General features: G+C 41.9%; 1 protein-coding gene across 1 annotated transcript; it reads right to left on the bottom strand.

The window, feature by feature from the left end:
- Positions 1-10536: 10536 nt before the first annotated feature.
- On the bottom strand, positions 10537-19456 carry LOC149443863 (C-X-C chemokine receptor type 3-like). The gene is made up of 2 exons (XM_089655141.1): positions 19404-19456; positions 10537-12384 (listed from the first exon to the last, which is right to left on the bottom strand). The coding sequence occupies exons 1-2, from the start codon at positions 19419-19421 to the stop codon at positions 11317-11319; spliced, it is 1086 nt and encodes a 361-aa protein (XP_089511267.1). The 5' UTR covers positions 19422-19456; the 3' UTR covers positions 10537-11316.
- Between the last annotated feature and the right edge of the window lie 1923 nt (positions 19457-21379).

Below are 21379 nucleotides of genomic sequence, written 5' to 3'. Positions count from 1 at the left end.
GGCCCCAACTAGCTGAATTTGCCCTTGAAAGGCTGTCATGCCCGGCCAGTAGCGTGGCATCGGAGCGCGTGTTTAGTGCGGCAGGAGGTATTGCAACTCCGCGGAGGACACGACTGTCCACCCAAAGTGTGGAGAGACTGACGTTTGTGAAAATGAATCAGGCGTGGATTAGTCTGGATTTCAAACCACCAGTTCCTGACACAACTGACTAAATCCGCCATGAATCATGCCCCAAACATGTGCCACTTTCAGGTCTCCTCACACTGCTGGTGTGTTCCATTTTTTGTCATAGGGTGCTGGCAGATTACGGGCCTCCCATAGCTGCTGCCAGGCCCCTAATCTGCCATGGGCCCCTATACCGCCTCCTCATGCTGCTGCCAAGTCCAGAGTCTCTCATGGGTCCCTGTACGGCCTCCCATTGCTGCTGTCTCCATCGCCACACTCTGCCATGTGCCACTTTCAGGTCTCACACACTGCTGGTGTGTAGAATTTTTTGACATAGGGTGCTGGCAGATTACGGGCCTCCCATAGCTGCTGCCAGGCCCCTAATCTGCCATAGGCCCCTATATACCGCCTCCTCATGCTGCTGCCAGGTCCAGAGTGTGTCATGGGTCCCTGTACGGCCTCCCATTGCTGCTGTCTCCATCGCCACACTCTGCCATGTGCCACTTTCAGGTCTCCTCACACTGCTGGTGGGTTCCATTTTTTGTCATAGGGTGCTGGCAGATTACGGGCCTCCCATAGCTGCTGCCAGGCCCCTAATCTGCCATGGGCCCCTGTTGTCGCTTGTTGGCATATTCCGCTCGTTCAGATGCTCCTTCTCCTGCTACTCCTCTTCACGGATTCCGTCAGCAGTCTTTCTTGGAATCCGTTTCCAAGAGACAACAGTTTGCGAGCACGCACCAGACGGTGCAGAAACTGAACGTCCTCCTGTCCAAGTTGCTGCTGCCAGGCTCGTAATCTGTCATGCGCCCCTGTACCGCCTCCTCATGCTGCTGCCAGGTCCAGAGTGTGTCATGGGCCCCCGTACCGACTCCAAATGCTGCTGCCAGGCCCGTAATCTGTCATGGGCCCCTGTACCGCCTCCCCATGCTGCTGCCACGTCCAGATTGTGTCATGGGTCCCTGTACGGCCTCCCATTGCTGCTGCCAGGCCTGTAATCTGCCATGGGCCCCCGTACCGACTCCTCATGCTGCTGCCAGGCCCGTAATCTGCCATGGGCCCCTGTACCGCCTCCTCATGCTGCTGCCAGGTCTAGAGTGTGTCATGGGTCCCTGTACGGCCTCCCATTGCTGCTGTCTCTATCGCCACACTCTGCCATGTGCCACTTTCAGGTCTCCTCACACTGCTGGTGGTTTCCATTTTTGTCATAGGGTGCTGTATGGCCTCCCATTGCTGCTGCCTCCACCGCCACACTGTGGCTCCACACTCTGGTTTTGGCCCCGTGACTGCCCAAATGAGTGAAGTGTGCGGTGATTCTAAGATCGACGGCACTCATCTGCATGTCATACTGCCTGACAGTATTATTTCTCTTCCCCAGCAGACTCCAAGGGCATTTAAATTAAAGGTACAGTGTTCAGCACTAATATTAAGTCTCTCTGAAGCCTAGAAACACCCTTTTTTAAGTTAAATTCACAGCGAATATATTCGACTCGAATCGAAATTTTTCTACGAATTCGCCGAATCAGTCGAATCGAATTTTTGAATACTTCGCTCATCTCTAATGGTGATCATATCCCCCTTATGTATTATACATGAAGATCATATTCCCGCTTATGTATCATACATGGAGATCATATCCCCCCTTATGTATTATACATGGAGATCATATCCCCCTTATGTATTATACATGGAGATCATATCCCCCTTATGTATTATACATGGAGATCATATCCCCCCTTATGTATTATACATGGAGATCATATCCCCCTTATGTATTATACATGGAGATCATATCCCCCTTATGTATTATACATGGAGATCATATCCCCCCTTATGTATTATACATGGTGATCATATCCCCCCCTTATGTATTATACATGGAGATCATATCCCCCCTTATGTATTATACATGGGGATCATATCCCCCCTTATGTATTATACATGGTGATCATTTCCCCCCTTAATCTCCTCTTCTCAAGAGAGAATAAATTCAGTTCCTCTAATCTTTCTTCATAGCTGAGCTCCTCCATGCCCCTTATCAGTTTGGCTGCCCTTCTCTGTACTTTCTCCAGTTCCCCAATATCCTTTTTGTGATTCCAACACTTATCTGCATATTTCAGAAGAGATTTTACTAATGATTTGTACAGGGGCAAAATGATGTCTCTCTCTCTTGAGTCCATACCACTGTTAATGCAAGAAAGCTTTTTGGTTGCTTTAACCTCCCTGGCGGTATGATCATGTCAGGAATTTTGTGCTGAAAGCGGTACCATTTTTTTGCATGGAAATGTGTAGTTTTTAATTGTAGGCTGTAATTTTTAGGAATAACTCACTGAAATCTATCTGAAAAAGAGTCTATTAAACATTCTGGATATGATAAAACTTGAAACACGAAATCATAAATTATATTTTAATAAATAATCCTAAAAAATAATAATATAATAATAATAAATTTAATTCAATAATATAATCAAACCAAAAACACTGAAATTTGAAATACAGAGGCAAATTCGCACATCGCTGAGCAAAGTCGCAGAATCGTTTTCAGTGTCTGATGACGAATTTCCCCACAAATCATTATCACTCAATTCTGCAAGTGGTTCTGATTTACTATCGCTGTTCTAAAACCGCTTTTGACGTAAAGGGACGCTTTTTGGCCGCCATGGACTTTTCTAAGTTTCCAGGCAGAAAGAACAGTCAAAATGCAGGCAGGGCGCAGGACAAAGCAGTGGGGACAAAATGTATGTGAAATGCAGTGAAACAGCAATGACAGCAAAAATGTCATTTTTTAAAAATTTCAAATTTCCCGCCGGTTCCGCCGCCCGAACGTTCCGACGTCACGGGCACCGGAACACGGAAGCCAGATGCCGGCATCCGCCGGAGGAGATGGACGGGGACACTGCAGGGGACCCATCGTGGGAGCGAAGGACAAGGTAAGTGCTGCAGGGACCCCCAGAGAACGCTGCATGGTAAGCCCGAGTGTAGCTCGGGGTTACCGTTCTTGGTATAGAAATTCTACCCCGAGCTACACTCGGGAACACCGCCAAGGAGGTTAAAAAAAAGTTGCTTACCATTGCTTGCTATTATTAAATCTAGGATCTACCAGAACACCCAGATCCTTCTCCACCATTGATTCCCCCAGATATACTACTCCTAGATTATATGTTTAATGCATGTTTTTAGCCTCCAAGTGCATAACTTTACATTTATCAACATTAAGCCTCATTTAAACCCATATAGTTGACCAATTAAATAGTGCATCAAAGTCGGCTTGTTGGACGTTGGACGTTATTCCACTGTGTAGCTTTGTATAGCAAACACTGAAATGGTACTTTGAATCCCAGACTCTATATAATTTATAAATAGGTTAAATGTAAGGTTCCCTACACTGAACCTTGGGGTACACCACACATAACCTTACACCATTCAGAGTATGAATCATTAACCACTAATCTCTGAATGCGTTTTTTTCGATGGTTTTCTATCATTTACATACCTGCCTGTAGACTTTAACTTACACAATAGCCGTGTCTGGGGAACTGTGTCAAACGCTTTTGCAAAACCCAAGTATTCTTTGTATAAGTTTTTGCTTACTTCCTCATAAAAAGAAATCAGGTTTGTTTGACAACCTCTGTCTTTCAGGAATCCATGCTGATTATTGCTTACAAAATTGTTTTCCAGCAAAAATATCTTCTATGTGTTTGTTTCATAAACTCTCTAGTATCTTCCCGACCATAGAAGGTAAACTAACCAGTCTGTAGTTTCTTGGTAAAGACTTTAATCTCTTTCTAAATATAGACACCAAGATGGCCTTACTCCAACCCATGGCATTATACCAGTCATTAAACTGAGTTTCTTGTCTTCCCCCCAGCCCGGACCCCACCCCCCATTGACTTGTCCATCACATCCAACAACGCCAATATCAAACCCGCCCTGCAGGCCAGAGTAGTTGGTGTCATTCTGGACTCCAACATATCCTCCAGCCCCAAGTCCAATCTTTAACAAACTCGTGCAGACTCCACCTCTGCAACATCGCCAAAATCCGCACGTTCCTAACCCCAGAAACCACTAAACAGCTCATCCACTCCCTCATCATATCACGACTCGACTACTGCAACTCCCTCCTCACTGGCCTGCCTCGCCGCTGGCTATCCCCGCTTCAGTCGATCCTGAATACGGCTGCCAGACTCATTCACCTTTCCAACCGCTCCGTTTCCGCCACCCCCCTCTGCCAATCCCTCCACTGGCTTCCGATTGCGCAACGGATCAAATTCAAAATCCTAACATTGATGTACAAAGCCGTCCACCATACTGCCCCGAACTACATCACTGACCTAATATCCAAGTACCACCCAACACGCACACTCCGCTCCTCACAAGACCTCCTTCTCTCTAGTTCCCTGGTCTCCTCCTCCCATGCTCGCCTCCAGGACTTCTCCAGGGTGTCACCCATCCTCTGGAACTCCCTGCCCCAACCCATCAGATTATCACCTACTCTCCTCTCCTTTAGGCGCACCCTGAAAACCCATCTCTTCAGGGAAGCCTACCCTACCCCCTGCTAACTTGACCGACCTCCTCCACTCTTCCTACCACTCCATCCCCCACAGCTATCTCCTCCTGTACCACTATCCCCTCCCTCCTAGATTGTAAGCTCGAAAGAGCAGGGCCCTCAATCCCCTCATGTTTTGCATTGTATTGGTATTGTTCTGTCACATGTTCTGTCCCCCTTTGTAATGTACAGCGCTGAGCGAACTATTGGCGCTTTATAAATTCTGAATAATAATAATAATTAAAACTCTCTAAAAGTTTGAAGCAATGACTTAGATATAACAAAACTCAACCCTTTGAGGACACATGGGTGTATGCCGTCTGGTCTAAGTGCTTTATTCACCTTTATTATAGCTAAATATTTATGGACCATATCAATTTTCAGGCATTGTGGATCATTTGGGGCTTTGTCAATACAGTCACCATTATGAATTTGAGCTCCCCCATTTTCTTGTGAGCCAATGTGGATCATCTGGAGCTGTGTTAATACCATGCCCATTATGGACAAGAGATCCCCCATGCTCCTTTGTATACCCAGAGCTGAAGAAGGTATTTAATAAATGTGCTTTCTCTTCGTCTCCAGACACCAACTCAAAATTATCTTGTAAAGGAAAATGTAAACATCCTTTTTTTTAGCAATTATTAACCACTTCCAGTCCGGACACTTTCACCCCCTTCCTGTCCAGGCCAATTTTCCGCTGTCAGCGCTGTCGCACTTTGAATGACAATTGCGCAGTCACGAAACACTGTACCCATATGAATTTTTTAGCATTTTTTTGAGACAGATAAAATTGTATTTTGGTGTATTTATTCACCACTGGGATTTTTATTTTTTTTTGCTATATAAATGAAAAAGTCCCAAAATTTTGAAAAAAAGTGTTTCTCTTATAAAATTTTGCAAATAAATAATCTTTCTTCATAGATCTTGGTCAAAATTTATTCAGTTATCTTTTTAGTAAAAAAAAAAAAAACCCAAATTAGTTTATAACCAAAAATTATAATTTAAAAAAAAAATGTTTTTACATTTTTATTTTTTGTTTTGATTATTATTTGTGTTTTTTTTTTAACATACTGTCACCCTAGCAGTACAGTGTCACCATAGTTTTTTTTTTTTACCCTGATTGCTCTACACCCATAAAGACTGTAAAAGCAATAATTTCTCTTTCTCTCTGGCTGCATTCTTGCAGCCACTGAGAAATACTGTGTGAGCTGTGATTGGTCACAGCTTGTCACATGGTACCAGGCTGTTGTGAATAGCCTTGTACCATGTGACCTCTGTGATCATTCACAGATTTCACACATAGTAGTAAGCAATGATGCCAGAAGTGACATCTTGCTTACTACTCTGCATGTGATCACTGATTGGCCAATCAGTGATCACATGATCGGGACCTCGCACAGAGGTCCCGTACGACGATCGGTGTTCCACTGTGTCCAGAGGACACAGCGGGCACCGGATCGCGGTGCTGCGCGCTCCCATTGAGAAATACTGTGAGAGTTGTGATTGGTCACATCTTGTCACATGGTACAAGGCTGTTGTGAATAGCCTTGTACCATGTGACCTCTGTGATCATTCACAGATTTCACACGTAGTAAGCAATGATGTCAGAAGTTACACCTATTCATGTGATCACTGATTCGCCAATCAGTGATCACATGATCGGGACCTCACACAGAGGTCCCATACAGCGATCGGTGCTGCGCGTGTGCACAATCCAAAATGGCGGGCTCTGTTTATGAATGGCAGCCCGCCCCTACACTGCCACCGTCTGGCCGTTTATATACAGCGGCCAGACAGAAAGTGGTTAAAGATTTTCTAAAAGTTCGAAGCAATGACTTAGAAATAACAAAACTCAACTCTTTGAGGACACATGGGTGTCTAAATATTTCTGGACCATATCAATTTTCATAGATTGTGGATCATTCTGGACCATATCAATTTTCAGACATTGTGGATCATTTGGTGCGTTGTCAATACAGTCACCATTATGAACTTGAGCTCCCCCATTTTCTTTTATATACACAGAGCTGAAGAAGGTATATTAATAAATGTGCTTTCTCTTGGTCCCCAGTCACCAACTCAAAATTATCTTGTAAAGGAAAATGTAAACATGTTTTTTTTTAATCAATAATTAATTAATTAGTTAACTTTAAAAGTACAAAGGGCATACTGTATATAATAACAACTGCTTGGAAAAATGAAGTCACATCTTGTTATGGCTAAACCTGACTTTTTTACTTCTTCTATAGTTGAAGAATGTTTGCGATTTATCCCACTCTCTTTTGCAACCTGCGGTTTGTTTTCAAGTTTTGCAGTCATATTTATAAATTATATTACAATGAAATACTTAGAAATTATATTTCTCCCCCCAATTAAAGTGGTTGTAAGCCCTCACATGTACCCAGTGAACGGATTAGCTGATTAGGTGATACACAGAGATGAAACAAATCATCCTACATAAGTTGTACTTGTCTCCTAGATTGTAAACTCCAAGGAGCAGGGTCCTCTAATCCCTCTTGTATTGAACTGTATTGTTATTGTACTGTTTCCCTCCATAAATTAAAGAGCTGGGCAAACTGTCGGCGCTATATAAGTCCTGTATAATAATAATCTGTAGTCTTCTCTTCTCTACATCCGTTCAAAGGGCAGAATTTATAAAGCTTGTCTGAGAGTTCAGAAAAAAAGAAGTGAGGAGTTGTAGTTACACTTTGGAGAGCTCAGTGAGGAGAGCTTTGAGAGCTGATTGGAGAGAAGGGACACACACCCCCATCACACAGCACACAGGAACAGAGGTGAGGCTGTCAATCTGCTAGAACTCCCTTTCCATCACCATTTTTCTCTTGGTATCAGGAAAACATGTCAGAAGTGACTCATGCCTAGGGTGCCAGTAAAAAGGATTTTACTTACTTTAACCTCGCTGCTCTGGAAGTTGGCACTCACCTCTTTTCTCCAGTGATCTAGGTTGTGGGTGAGCCCCTGGCATCCTTACTTACAATGCAAGACTGTTAGATTTGCATTGTACGTGATGACGTCACAGCTGCAACTGCTAGCTGGAGCACAAAAAAAGAAAAGACCTCAGTGGATTGGTCTCATGGAAGGAGAAGTATGCAAATATAAATAAAAAAATTATTTTTCCTGATACCCTAGGCTTAGTGTGCATTAGAAACTGCAGCAAGTCAGAGAAAGCCTGTCTCATGTCCTGTCTGGATGACGTCCAGTGTTATCTAACTCTTTCCTCTCCAGCTTCACTATGAATAGCCCATCCTTATCATTCATTAAGATTGAAGTTTTTTCAACCATGGAGGCTCAGCATCAAATGGAAGTGATAACTAGGGACGTATATATATATATATATATATATATATATACATATATATATATATATATATATATACATATATATATATATATATATATATATATATACGTTATATATATATATATATATGTGTATATATATATATATATATATATGTATATATATATATATATGTATGTATATATATATATATATATATGTATGTGTATATATATATATGTTCAAATTCTGTCTGCCTACAATTGCCCACCTCTCCAGACTAACATCCCCTCATTAAGGTACTTTAATATTTGTATAAATCCTCCCAAGAGCCAAACCATTGATTGTACCATAGCTAAGGACTTCTGAGAGTAGTACTGATAAGCGTGCTGTGATGTTTTCAGGAAGCTATTGTATGCACAGCACCCTGCTGGCTCCTCCTTCCAGCCATGATCTGCCTGCATTGCACAGAGAAGCACAGAAACCCAGTGATGACATCATTCAGTCAAAAAGTGTGTCATTAAAATGGAAAGTTTATTTATTTAAAAGTTTCATTTTCATGTTGAGTGAAGAAAAAAGGAACCAGGCAAGGCAATATATAAACAGATTAAACTTGAGATTTACATTTTGTGGATTTTTTTTTAATGAGGCATTATGTAGTTAGATAGGTTAAAAGAAGACACAAATCCATTATATTCAACAAAAAAAGAATAAATAAATAGGAAACTTCTATAAACAGGATCCTATACCCACAGTTGATCCAAAGGAAGACAAGCCCCCAACACCATCTACATAAAGCATAATCCAATTTGCTCTAACAGCAGAAAAAAATATTCCTTCCTAAACTCCTAAGGCCTCAGGTATTTTTGGGATCAACGTTCTCCGGAGTTATTACTTATAAATGTAATATCCAGTTATATTCTGTGAACTTAGGAAATTGCAATTTTTTTTTAAATCAATCCTCTGAGCTGGCTAGAATCATTTCTTGAGAATGCCTATGACACATTTTCACAGCTCTTATTGTGAAGAAGCCTTTGCTTATGTAGAAGTTAAAGTGATTCTAAAGGTCTAATTTAAAAAAAAAATAACCATCATGTCATACTTCCCTGTTCTAGGCAGTGGTTTTTGCACAGAGCAGCCCTGATCAGGGACAGACTGACAACTCATGGGGCCCCCGGGCAATAGAGGATCATGGGGCCCCTGTGTCCTTGCCCACACTCAAACCACACCAAAAAAAGCCCAAGAAAGGTACCAGGGGCATCTCATGGGGCCCCCTTCTGACCCCGGGCCCTCGGGTAGTGCCCGAGTTCCCAAATGGTCAGTCCGCCCCTGGCCCTGATCCTCTTCTTTTTGGGTCCAGCGGTCCAGGCTCATTGCTCCAATAGCAGGCCTTTTTCTTGAGGGAATTCAAACAGGCTCACTCCTGAGCCTCACTCCTGTCCATTCGTACACAGAGTGTGGCTCAACCCCGCCCCCCACTCTCTTTTCATTGGCTCACTGGCTGTGAATAACAGCAACAGGAGTCCATGGTTCCCACTGCCGTGTAAGCTAATGAGATGAGAGAGACCCAGGAGAGCTGCTGCTCACATGCACATTGCTGGATCGAGATGGGGCTCAGGTATCTTTAAGGGGGGTCTGGGGGTTGGGAGCTGCACCCAGTAGATTTTTACCTTAATGCATAGAATGCACTAAGATAATACCTTCTGCTTTTAGAACCATTTTAAACTTCCTTTTCCTTCAGACACAAAGAGCGCCCCTTGTCATTTGTAATGCCCTTAAAGTGCTGGGTTTAGAAAAAAAAGAATAAGGGACACTACTTACCTTCAGCATAATGTGTACCTTGTGCTACCGTCTCTTACTTTATGCAAAATCTTACTCCTCTGATGGCCCCCCCAGATTATGGTGGCAGGGGGGATAATAAAGGCTCAGATTAAAAAAATAATAATAATAAACATATCATACTTACCTGCTCTGTGTAATGGTTTTGCACAGAGCAGTCCCAATCCTCTGTAAGACACACAAAGCATGTCTCGGCACCACCCTCGGATCCCTCCTCACTGGCTGTGATTGACAGCAGCAGGAACCAATGGCTGCTGCTGTGTCTGACCCTATGAGAAGGGAGAAATCTGAGAGAGACGCTGCTCTCGTGCACAATGTTAGATCAAGATCAGGATCAGGTAAGTATTAGTGGGGCTGAGGGGGAATGCATGAAGGTAAAAAACTTTCAGCCTTTGGAACCAATTTAATACAGCTAAGGGCCTGTTACAGGCTCTCGTCAAGAGAGTTCAACTATGCCCTCCCTTTCTGCCCATGTGCTCTGTTAATTGAAGCCATACTATAGCTATCTATGAATGAACCCATCAATCTTCAGCCTGTCCTCCATTTATAGATCCTTTAAAATAAAGGGGTATAGACAGGTGTGGACTGACCATTTGGAAACTCGTGCACTGCTCGAGGGTCCGGTGTCAGTAGGGGGCCCCATGAGATGCCCCTGGTACCTTTTTCATAGGCTTTTTTTAGTTTGGGCAAGGACACAGGGGCCCCATGATCCCCTGTTGCCCGGGGGTCCCATGAGTTGTCAGTCCGCCCCTGGGTATAGATATTTTCCAGCACACAGGTGATATCCTGTGATGTAAACCCTAGAATAATATTGTCAAACACATTCTAAAGCACCTTTAAACCATAACTGGTAACAGCTATAAAACAAAAAAGAAAAGTTACACTTTAAAAATCTTATGTACTGGGCCACCATGGATACTTTCTGCATTGACAGTATTCCTGGCTCTTTCAAATTAGGTAACATTTCTTTTTAGGTTTACTAGTTCTTTACATGGCAAATAGGATATACTGTAGATCTACTGAAAAACATAAAACTGAAGCTCAAAATTGAATTTCTTCTGCAGAAAAGTAAAATCATATATCATTCTGTAGGCCAGAACACAAAAGTGGTCATTCAACAATGCCAAGTTAAAAGTCTACCGTTAAAGTGAGCTTTTGGGTTTCATTTAGCTCTTTCTGTCCATCAGTCCATGGCATTTTACGTATGCAAACATTTAACAACAAGCCAGTATTTGCATTTTTCTGTGGCTCCAACCTTTAAATATGAAGTTGGCATATGGGGCTGCTATCCTGATTAAGGAAGTACCATAAGCTCATACCAATATACCTTTAAACATGGGGTGTGTCCTTTAAAAATGTAGGCCTTGGGTCAAAACCAGACTTGGTTGTAGATCAGGTAGATTGCAGATTTTCCTTGTTCTCTTGCTCCTTTATGTTCATAAGAGGTCCTTTCGGTCTATTCCTCAAATGTCTAATAAATTCCAGACATAGATGTATCGCCAGAATCTGACCATGTGGAAGATTTTGTAGAAGATGGTCGTCTTCTGACATATACCACTAGATGTGGACACAGTCCTGTGCGAACCAGTAGCTCGGCTAGGTTACTTCGGAATTTTTCTCCAATGAAAACATAGAGGACAGGGTTTAAGCAGCTGTGAAAGTAGCAGAACCCGGATGTAACTGACAATGCAATGTCAATGTTTTGTTGAAAGCTACAGTTACCTTCAAAGCTACCCAACATGTTCAGTGTATCTAGGAGTGACGTAACATTATATGGTGCCCAGCATAAGAAGAAGGCCGCCACAACAGCAAAGATTAGTCGGAGTGCTTTATGTTTCTTAAACCCTTTGGATCTAAGGAGGGTAACAACAATATGCGAATAACAAAACAGCATACCAGCAAATGGTATCAAGAAACCGAAGATGTGATATGCAAAAGCCGTGATTGCTTTCCAGTTCTTGGATGTAGATGGGGGAAAATATGGCTCGCACTCAGTCATGTTAGTGCGGGACTCAAAATTGACCGAATAATATAAGGCATCAGGAATACAAAATGCAATGCACAGGAACCAAATTAATAAACAAATATAATGGACAATGTGCAGTTTGCGCTTCTTGTAGGTCTGGGCAGCAAATACTATTGCGATATAGCGATCAAGGCTGATACAGAGAAGAAGAAAGGTGCCGGCGTAGAAGTTGATTTTGAAGACAGAGGCCACAATTTTGCAAAGGTTGTCACCAAAAATCCAACCAGAAGTGGCCTGTACCGCCCAGAATGGTAGAGTGATAGCTAGTAAGATGTCAGCAACAGCCAGGTGTAAAATGAACATGTCTGTATGCTGTATTTTCTGTGGACGTTTGGCCAGCATGACCACTATGACAAGACCATTCCCCAGCAATCCGAGAAGGAACAGGATGGAGTAGAATGCTGGCACAAAACGTCTGTCAAAGACCTTGATCTCCTCTTGTTTGCAGGGAGCGACATCTTCGCTCTCAGAGTATGGGGAATATGGTGGAAAAGTGATATTCTCGTAGTCAACCTGAGAGCCAATGAAATGGAACAATGTTAAGTAAATTCATTACATTATAACAAACATAGAGCAGTCTTGACAAACCTTGAGGGATACACATCATTAATTCTATTAAGTCATAATTATTGCAACTGCCCACCCCCACCCAGTGGACTTTTGATGCACTTTAAAGTGATTGTAAACAGATTTTTTTTTAATAATAAACTTGTTATGCTTACCTGCTCTGTGCAATGGTCCTCCTCTTCTTGGGTCCCCCACCGGTGCTCCTGGCTCCTCCCCCTTGCTCAATGCTCCCATAGCAAGCCACTTGCTATGGGAGCACTTGTGTGGGTCCAATTCTGAACCAAGCTCTGTGTGTTCATCGAAACACACACAGCTCAGCTCAGCCCCACCCCCTGCTCTCTGCTCACTGGCTGTGATCGACAATAGCCAATAGCTCCCTCTGCTGCCTCCATGTCCTGTGAAGAAAGAGAGAGCAGAGAAAGATGCTGCTCTTGGGCACAGCACTGGATTGAGATTGGCCTCAGGTATGTCTAAGGGGGGTGGGGCTATACACAGAAGTTTTTTTCCATAAATGCATAGAACGTATTAAGGTAATAAAAACCCTTCTGCCTTTCCAACCACTTTAAAATGATTCTACCAGATTGTCAATGTATCTCAAATAGTGGTAACTATGCACACGCATCCCATCATCTGCACCTACTGACTGTTTTGAATTTATAACGGTATTAAACCCAAAAGCAAACATGTATTATATTGCAGCTTAGCATTTCTTAATGATGGCTGCATTCATTTATTTTTTTAGGCTTGCTTTCATCTATTTTTATCCAGTGATCTGGCCAGTTAGTCTGTTGTTTTTCAGAGGAACATGCTCTTCAGCAGAATGTATCAGTTTACATGGATAGGACAACCTATTTAACCCATTTAACAATGGCAGGCATGCTTAATATGATCGGCTTTTATGCATTCACGCTGTTAGTGTACAGCGCTGAGCAAACTTTTTGGCGCTAAATAAACACTGTATAATAATAATAATAGTGTATTTAAATCTGTTAACACATTTAACACTCCCCCAGACTGACAATGCTGCTGTCTGCTGTGTCTCCTGTGCTCCTTCATCCAGAGTGGTATTTCAGTAAAACAGGAGGAGTATTCCTGGTCAGATCACCAGGTGAAAACAGAGGGGGAGAAAGAGCGAAAGCCAAAGAAAAGAGAACTAATGCAGCCACCAGATCTAATGATTAGTAAGCTGCAATATAATACATTTTTTGGTTTTGGGTTTAATACCCCTTTAAATATTTAACAATACACTAATATCATCCTCCTGGGAGAAGAAATATCATCAGTAAAAAACAACAAAAACCCACAACCCAGACAAACTACGAGACAGAAAAAAGGGAGAGCGAGCCTGACAACAGGACACATCTACTGTACCTCTAGTTCTAAATCTCAATATAGTATTTATAAAGGGGCATCCAAGCAGACCCAGGGATCCCACGTCCGCTCAAAGATCACACAAGTGTAACTTATTCTTGTTGTAAGCTCTTCTATATCTTTAACATCTCAAATACACACATACAGATGGGCAATTGAGGGCGGGTCCATGTTATGCCTCCAATAAGATGAAATTAGGCATCTGATGGCCATAAGCATATGAGAGAATAATCTTCTGACAACCATAGAGGCCTTCTGTACGGCTGAAAAAGGAGGGAGATGGGCCCTAGAGAAGCACATATTGCCAAGAACCATAAAAATCTGCAACCATAAATATAAAAAACATAATAAGTCCATCAAATGTCCATGATGTGAACTGTATGTAGGCACCAGTGGCAGCACCTTCCAGAGTGAAGCTGAAGCTCTGTTAGCTGTAACGCGTTTTGAAGCGGAAGCTTAGAAACTCATTACCGCCACTTTTACAGAGTGATGTCTCCTTGGTGTCATCACTTCTGATGCTACAGCATCTTTGCGTTCCACGTTGGTTTGGCCGCTTGCCACTGCTCCTGTTTGGACTTGGACAAAGCAAACCATCAGCCGGATCACCCTGGGGACCTTCTGAATGGTTTTCCATGCCTATTTTACCTGCTGTATACTGAGTTTCCAATTTGCTTTATTTTAATAAACGGAACTCATACTGCACTTAGTCTGTTGCCCCCTGTGTTCTTTTTTTCACCTTCTGTAGGGCTATTGGCTGCTTTTAGAAGACAATATTTAGAGGCTAACTCCACCTTTATTTTTCCACCCTTTATTTAGGGTGTAACATGTTGCTAAGCACCCCAACCCCCACCTCCTGAGTTCCTTTGCCTTGTGACCAGGGGCGGACTGACCATTTGGAAACTCGGGCACTGCCCAAAGGCCCGAGGTCAGTAGGGGGCCCCATGAGATGCCCCTGGTACCTTTTTCATAGGCTTTTTTGAGTTTGGGCAAGGACACAGGGGCCCCATGATCCTCTGTTGCCTGGGGGCCCCATGAGTTGTCAGTCTGCCCCTGCTTGTGACATCAGGAGGGGGTTCTTCTGCCCTGCAGCCACTTCCACTTTTACCATTGGCACCACTGTGTGGGACTCCACCCGTAAAGCAGCGTTATTCATTCACAGATCTCTACAAGCCCCGTATGCCACCTTGGTGGGCAGTTACTTGTAGTCCATTGACACTTCTTGCAGTTCAATAACTAAGAGCCTACATCTCTGTACAGGCAGAGAGTTGTAGGATGTGTCTGCAGGAGCTTGACATGGCATCCACAAGCAACTAATCCCAAGTGCAATATTTTCCAGGCTCCTGTGTAAAAAAAATAAATAAATGCACATAGTTTTGCAGGCAAAAATTGTGCATTTACTATTTTTTTCTTAGGAGCCTGAAAAGCATTGCACCCATAATCATCAGATCATGGGTGCAATGTCAGGCTCCTGAAGACTGTCAGTGTAGCTGTCTGCCCGTACCTCCGATATGGCTAGGTAGTTACTTCAGTCAGAATCAATGAACTACAAGGATGCTCACCAGTGCCCTTGTAGTTCGTTGAGAACTAAAAGCTATCAGCAGCAAAAGAAGTTGGTACTTGTAGTCTATTCCTTCACAGATCTCTGTGAATGAATGATGCGTCAGTGTGAGCAGAGCCCCACCCAACCACGGTTTTTTCAAATTGTGACACTGGGTGTTGGGTGAAGATCCCTGGCCTGCTGTCACTTGAGGGGGTGGGGGGGATCTGGGGAGAGAGCTGCAGGAGCGTGTACATGTTATATGATCCACTCTAAAAACATGTGCAACATGTAAAATGTTCCCATAGGTGAACGTAGCCTTTGAAGCCCCGTGGGGATATTGAGTACAGCTTCCGGTTCTAAGAAGGCAATAGCAAAAATGAGAAGAGCAGAGAAACTCTGGAACCTTTGTGAGGTTTTTTTTCTGCTGTCTGTCTCTTTCTGTTCTGGTGACCACCATTCTTCTCATGTCGGGCTGCCCTGAGCACATTGGAGAAAGGGCACATGAGAGGGTGGGCTGAAAGGCAGGAGAGGGGTTAAGAATGGGTGGGGAATGGTTTAAGAATATGATGAAGGGAGCAGGGGGGAAGTGTTCATAGCTTTGATAAACCTCAAGACAGTGTGGTGAGCAACACGGCCCACCCATCTTCTTGGTAAATGTATGGATATGGCTATAATTGAAAGCACATACGTTTGGGGAACTGAGCTATGCAAAGAAATGGTGGACTTGTGGGGCATATTGTACTGTTGTCAAAGCATTGGTGGGTCCTTGATGGTGCCAAAAAAGTAAGATTGTTGGTAAATGTTTGAACCAGTGGTTTAACCTTAATGGTCACAAATATTGATGATCATGTGGTGTTCATGAAGTAGGTTTAATCCAGGTGAATAATGGTGTACAAATTACTGCTATGTACCCACCCAGCAGGTTGTAGATGGCTAGTGGCCAGTATGGCTTTACAACGGAACAGGATATTCAAGGTGAATAATGGTGTAAAAATGATTGGTATGTACCAACCAAGCGGGTTGTAGATGGTTGGTGGCTGGTACAGGTTTACAATGGAACAGGATATTCAAGGTGAATAATGGTGTAAAAATTATTGGTATGTACCAACCGAGCAAGTTGTAGATGGCTAGTGGCTGGAATGGGTTTACAATGGAACAGGATATTCACAGTTAATAATGGTGTAAAAATTATTGGTATGTACCAACCCAGCAGGTTGTAGATAGCTAGTGGCCAGTACGGCTTTACAATGGAAAAGGATATTCAAGGTGAATAATGCTGTAAAAATGATTGGTATGAGTGGCAGGTAACCACTTCCCGTCCGACCCATGTACATAAACGGCTGGACGGGAGTGCTGCCAGAGCGGGTGGACGTTTCTAAATGTTCCCCCTCATCCATTGCCTGTGCGCGCTCCCAGGGAGCACGCGGCACTGCGATCCGGTGCCTTCTGTGTCCTTCTCGCAGCGGAACACCGATCGCTGTACGGGACCTCTGTATGAGGTCCCCGATTCATGTGATCACTGATTGGCCAATCAGTGATCACATGCAAAGTAGTAAACAAGATGTCACTTCTGACATCATTGCTTACTACTTGTGAAATCTGTGAATGATCACAGAGGTCACATGGTACAGGGCTATTCACAACAGCCTTGTTCCATGTGACAAGCTGTGATCAATCATAGCTCACACAGTAGTTCTCAATGGCTGCAAGAATGCAGCCAGAGAGAAGGATGAATGATTGCTGTTACAGCCTTTATGGTGTAAAAGCAATCAGTGTAAAAAAAAAAAAAATCTTCATCACCCCCCACAAATATTACAGTGTCACCATGGTGACACTGTACTGCTAGGGCGACAGTATGTTACAAAAGCATTAACAATAATATAAAAAAATAAAATACAAATGTAAAAACAAAATTTGAAAAATTATGATTTTTGGTTATAAACTAATTTAGGATATTGTTTTTTACTAAAAAGATAGATGAATACATTTTGGCCAAGATTTATGAAGAAAGATTATTTATTTGCAAAATGTTATAAGAAAAAAACTTTTTTTTCTAAATTTGTGGACTTTTTCATTTATATAGCAAAAAAATAGAGATCCCAGTGATGAATGAATACCACCAAAATGAAAATTTTGCTAAAAAATTCATATGGGTACAGTGTTGCATGAACACGCAATTGTCATTCAAAGTGTGATAGCACTGAAAGCTGAAAATTGGCCTGGACTGGAAGGGGGTGAAAGTGTCCGGACTTGAAGTGGTTAAGGACCTAATTAATAAATATATCATGGTTAAACCTTGTACAACTAGAAATAAGGCCAACCTCTTCTTCCTGTCCAGTGGACATACCAATAAGGGCATTAGGGGATGAAGGGTGGGCATTGCTCAGTGGGGGAGGGAGGTAAGAAGGCTTTTCCAAAATATTGGGCAATAAATGTAACGGCAGGCAGCATGCGGCCAACCCTTAGATAGGACTTTTACCGTGAAAAGTATAAAATAGCTTGCAAGTTCTGTTTAAATACTCCACAGTGTCATTGTTCATGGGAAGTGATCATTTTAATAAATTATTGATCATTTCTAATTATGCCCCTTGTTTGATTACACCTATTAATGTTCTATCCATGTTCTAGGACTGATAGCATGTGTTTATGACAGATGCTAGATCTAGGTTTCTTTTAGGTACGCTAATAAAAAAAATGAGCCACACCTAATTTTGAGTGCATGCACTGTTCTTGCATATTTTTTTTTAATGATTATGAAAAAACTGTAAAAAATGGCAGATTGGAATTGTTACTTGAAAACTTGCTGTCAATTGAATGTTTTAATATCAGCTACTCATTACTTAGAAATATATCTAGAGCAGTGGTCTCCAAACTGTGTCCCTTTGTCTGCCTTTTTTCGGCCCTTTGGGCACGATTTCACCAACTGACACCAAGGATGAGGCACCAATCCCCCTACTGACACAATCAATAGGGCATTATTCTTCATATTTAAATCAACAGTGGGGCACTATTCTTCCTACTGAAACCAACGATGGGGCACTGATGCCAGAGCATTTTCTACCCCCACACTGGTCACAGGCTGACCCCCTAAAGCCTACAGGACAGTAAACTGCAACTTTGCTTAGAAAGTATGGAGACCCCAGCTCTAGGGCAGCCTTTTTTACTCCAGAGGAATCCTTACAATAATTTTCAGGTCTCAGTCAACTTCTAAATTCATTGGTGGTCATTGGTAAATTGCCCCCTACATTGGTGGTTAGTGGAATGAATGGCCCTCTTACAGTGTTCATCATTATGCCATCCTTCTGGCTCTGCCAAGTTTTTTCCCGTGGAAATTTGTAAACACTATTAGATGGGAGGTCAATCAGCCACAGCTCCAGTAATCCAAGCAACCCTGGTTGAGCATGGCTAATCCAGAGCTATACACAATTATATACTGCTGTCTACAGAATGGTAATATACAAAAACATTTCACATGTCTACAAACAAGAAACACCTACCACAAAACACAAAGATTACTTCGAGGACAGATACAAGGTTGACAGAACAGGAGATAACTACATTATTTGTAAAACTAATTATGCATCCTCCTAAAAAAAGTAACAACAAAATATTCAACAAGCAGAATGGGACCTTTAAAAAAGTCCAATGGCAATGGCATTTGGGTGGAACTGGGAACTCCAATGCAATGATGAACCTCTGTCACTTATCATCATTCATCCAAAAATGAAACATCAGTTGTCTGCACTGAACCTTTAGGACACCCTTATACTTATATCTTTTAGCAGTGTTTCAAGAAAAAAGTATTAGCCAATAAAAAAAAAAAAAAATATATATATATATATATATATATATATATATATATATTTTTTTTTTTTTTTTAATGTAATTTAATTTTTGTTTTTCATTATTATTATTATTATTATTATTGTGTGTATATATGCTTACATTGTTCCTATTAAACTATTCCTATATATATCCACATTATAACACGAAAAATTTAAATGAAAAACAATGAATAAAAGAAATACAAAATATATTTAGAAGACCCACTTACCGCATCAAACTCATACATGATGAGCACAGCTCAGTGCTGTAGTTTGAATCAACTCTAATGTGGTTTAAGAGTGGAAGTGAGAGTAGAATTAGTACAATGCTAGAATAAGCATGTGACTGGTGGTTTCAAAGGGTGTACCTCTCTGTATACAGTTGTGCTAAAAAGTTTGCATACCCTGGCAGAAATTGTGAAATTTTGGCATTGATATTGAAAATATGACTGATCATGCCAAAAAAATGCTCTTTTATTGAAGGATCATAATCATATGAAGCCATTTATTATCAAATAGTTGTTTGGCTCCTTTTTAAATCATAATGATAACAGAAATCACCCAAATGGCCATGATCAGAAGTTTCCAGCTGGAATGTTTTGCGTTGGTACAGACACACAAGGTGACACATGGGTTAACATGCCAATTAGAGGTTAATATCCCACATCTGTGGCTTTTTAAATTGCAATTAGTGTCAGTGTATAAATAGTCAATGAGTTTGTCAGCTCTTATGCGGAAGCACTGACTAGGCTAGATACTGAGCCATGAGGATCAGAAAAGAACAGTCAAAAGTCCTGCGTAACAAGGTCATGGAACTTTATAAAGATGGAAAAGGCCATAAAAAGATGTCCAAAGCCTTGAATATGCCAATCAGTACTGTTAAATCACCTATTAAGAAGTGGAAAGTTGGGGGATCTCTTGATACCATAGCCAAGGTCAGGTAGACCAAGAAAGATTGCAGCCATAACTGACAGAAGAATTGTCCGGGATTCAAAGAAAAACTCACAGGCAACCTCAAAAGAAATAAAGGCTGCTCTGGAAAAAGATGGTGTGGTTGTTTTTAAGGAGTACAATACGGTGATACTTGAACATTATTATTATTATTATTACACAGTATTTATATTGCACCAACAGTTTGCTCAGCGCTGTACATTACAATGGGAGACAATACATGAGACAGTACAGTAACAATACAATGCAATACACGAGGGGTTCGAGGGCCCTGCTCCTTGGAGCTTACAATCTAGGAGGGAGGGGAGAGTGGTACAGGAGGAAATAGCTGTGGGGGATGGAGTGGTGGGGAGAGCTGTTTGGTCGAGGTGCGAAAAAGAATCTTTTACTGCACCAATGCCACAAAAAAGCCAGGTTACAATATGCCTGAGAACACCTTGACATGCCTAACCAGGCCTTTTTTGTGTCATGAATGCAGTAAAGGCTTCTTTCTGGCACCTCCACCATGCAGCTCATTTTTGTTCAAGTGTCATCATATTGTAGCCTGTATTTTTCTTGTGGTTACCTATGGGTTTCCCTTTGCATCCCGAACAATTCTTCTGGCAGTTGTGGCTGCAATCTGCATCTACCTGTACTTGACTTGGTATCAAGAGATCCCTGAATTTTCTACTTCTTAGTGGAAGTGGTGATTGGCATATTCAAGGCTTTGGACATCTTTTTATGTCCTTTTCCATCTTTATAAAGTTCCATTACCTTGTTACGCAGGATTTTTGACATTTCTTTTCTGCTCCCCATGGCTCAGTACTTAGCCTAGTCAGTGCTTCCACGTGAGAGCTAACAAACTCATTGACTATTTATACACTGACACTAATTGTTATTTAAAAAGCTACGGATGTGGGATATTAACCTCTAATTGGCATTTTAACCCGTGTGTGTCTCCTTGTATGTCTGTACCAAGGCCAAACATTCCAGGGGATGTAAACTTTTGATCATGGCCATTTGGGTGATTTCTGTTATCATTATGATTTAAAAAGGATCCAAACAACTATTTGATAATAAATGGCTTCATATGATCATCATCCTTCAATAAAAGGGCATTTTTTAGCATGATCAGTCATATTTTCAATATCAATGCAACAATTTCACAATTTCTGCCAGGGTATGTAAACGTTTGAGCACAACTGTATATGACCATTATATGGTAGCTGCTTGTACTTGTTACCCTGCCATGCTATGTACTACTTCTTACCAGTCT

Source organism: Staurois parvus, unplaced genomic scaffold, assembly GCF_062004578.1.
Source record: "Staurois parvus isolate SC_StPar_1 unplaced genomic scaffold, SC_StPar_1.0 ptg000827l, whole genome shotgun sequence".
In the NCBI taxonomy this organism is placed as follows: domain Eukaryota; kingdom Metazoa; phylum Chordata; class Amphibia; order Anura; family Ranidae; genus Staurois; species Staurois parvus.
Note: the sequence above shows the minus strand (reverse complement) of the source record. Positions and strands in the feature narration are given on the sequence as shown.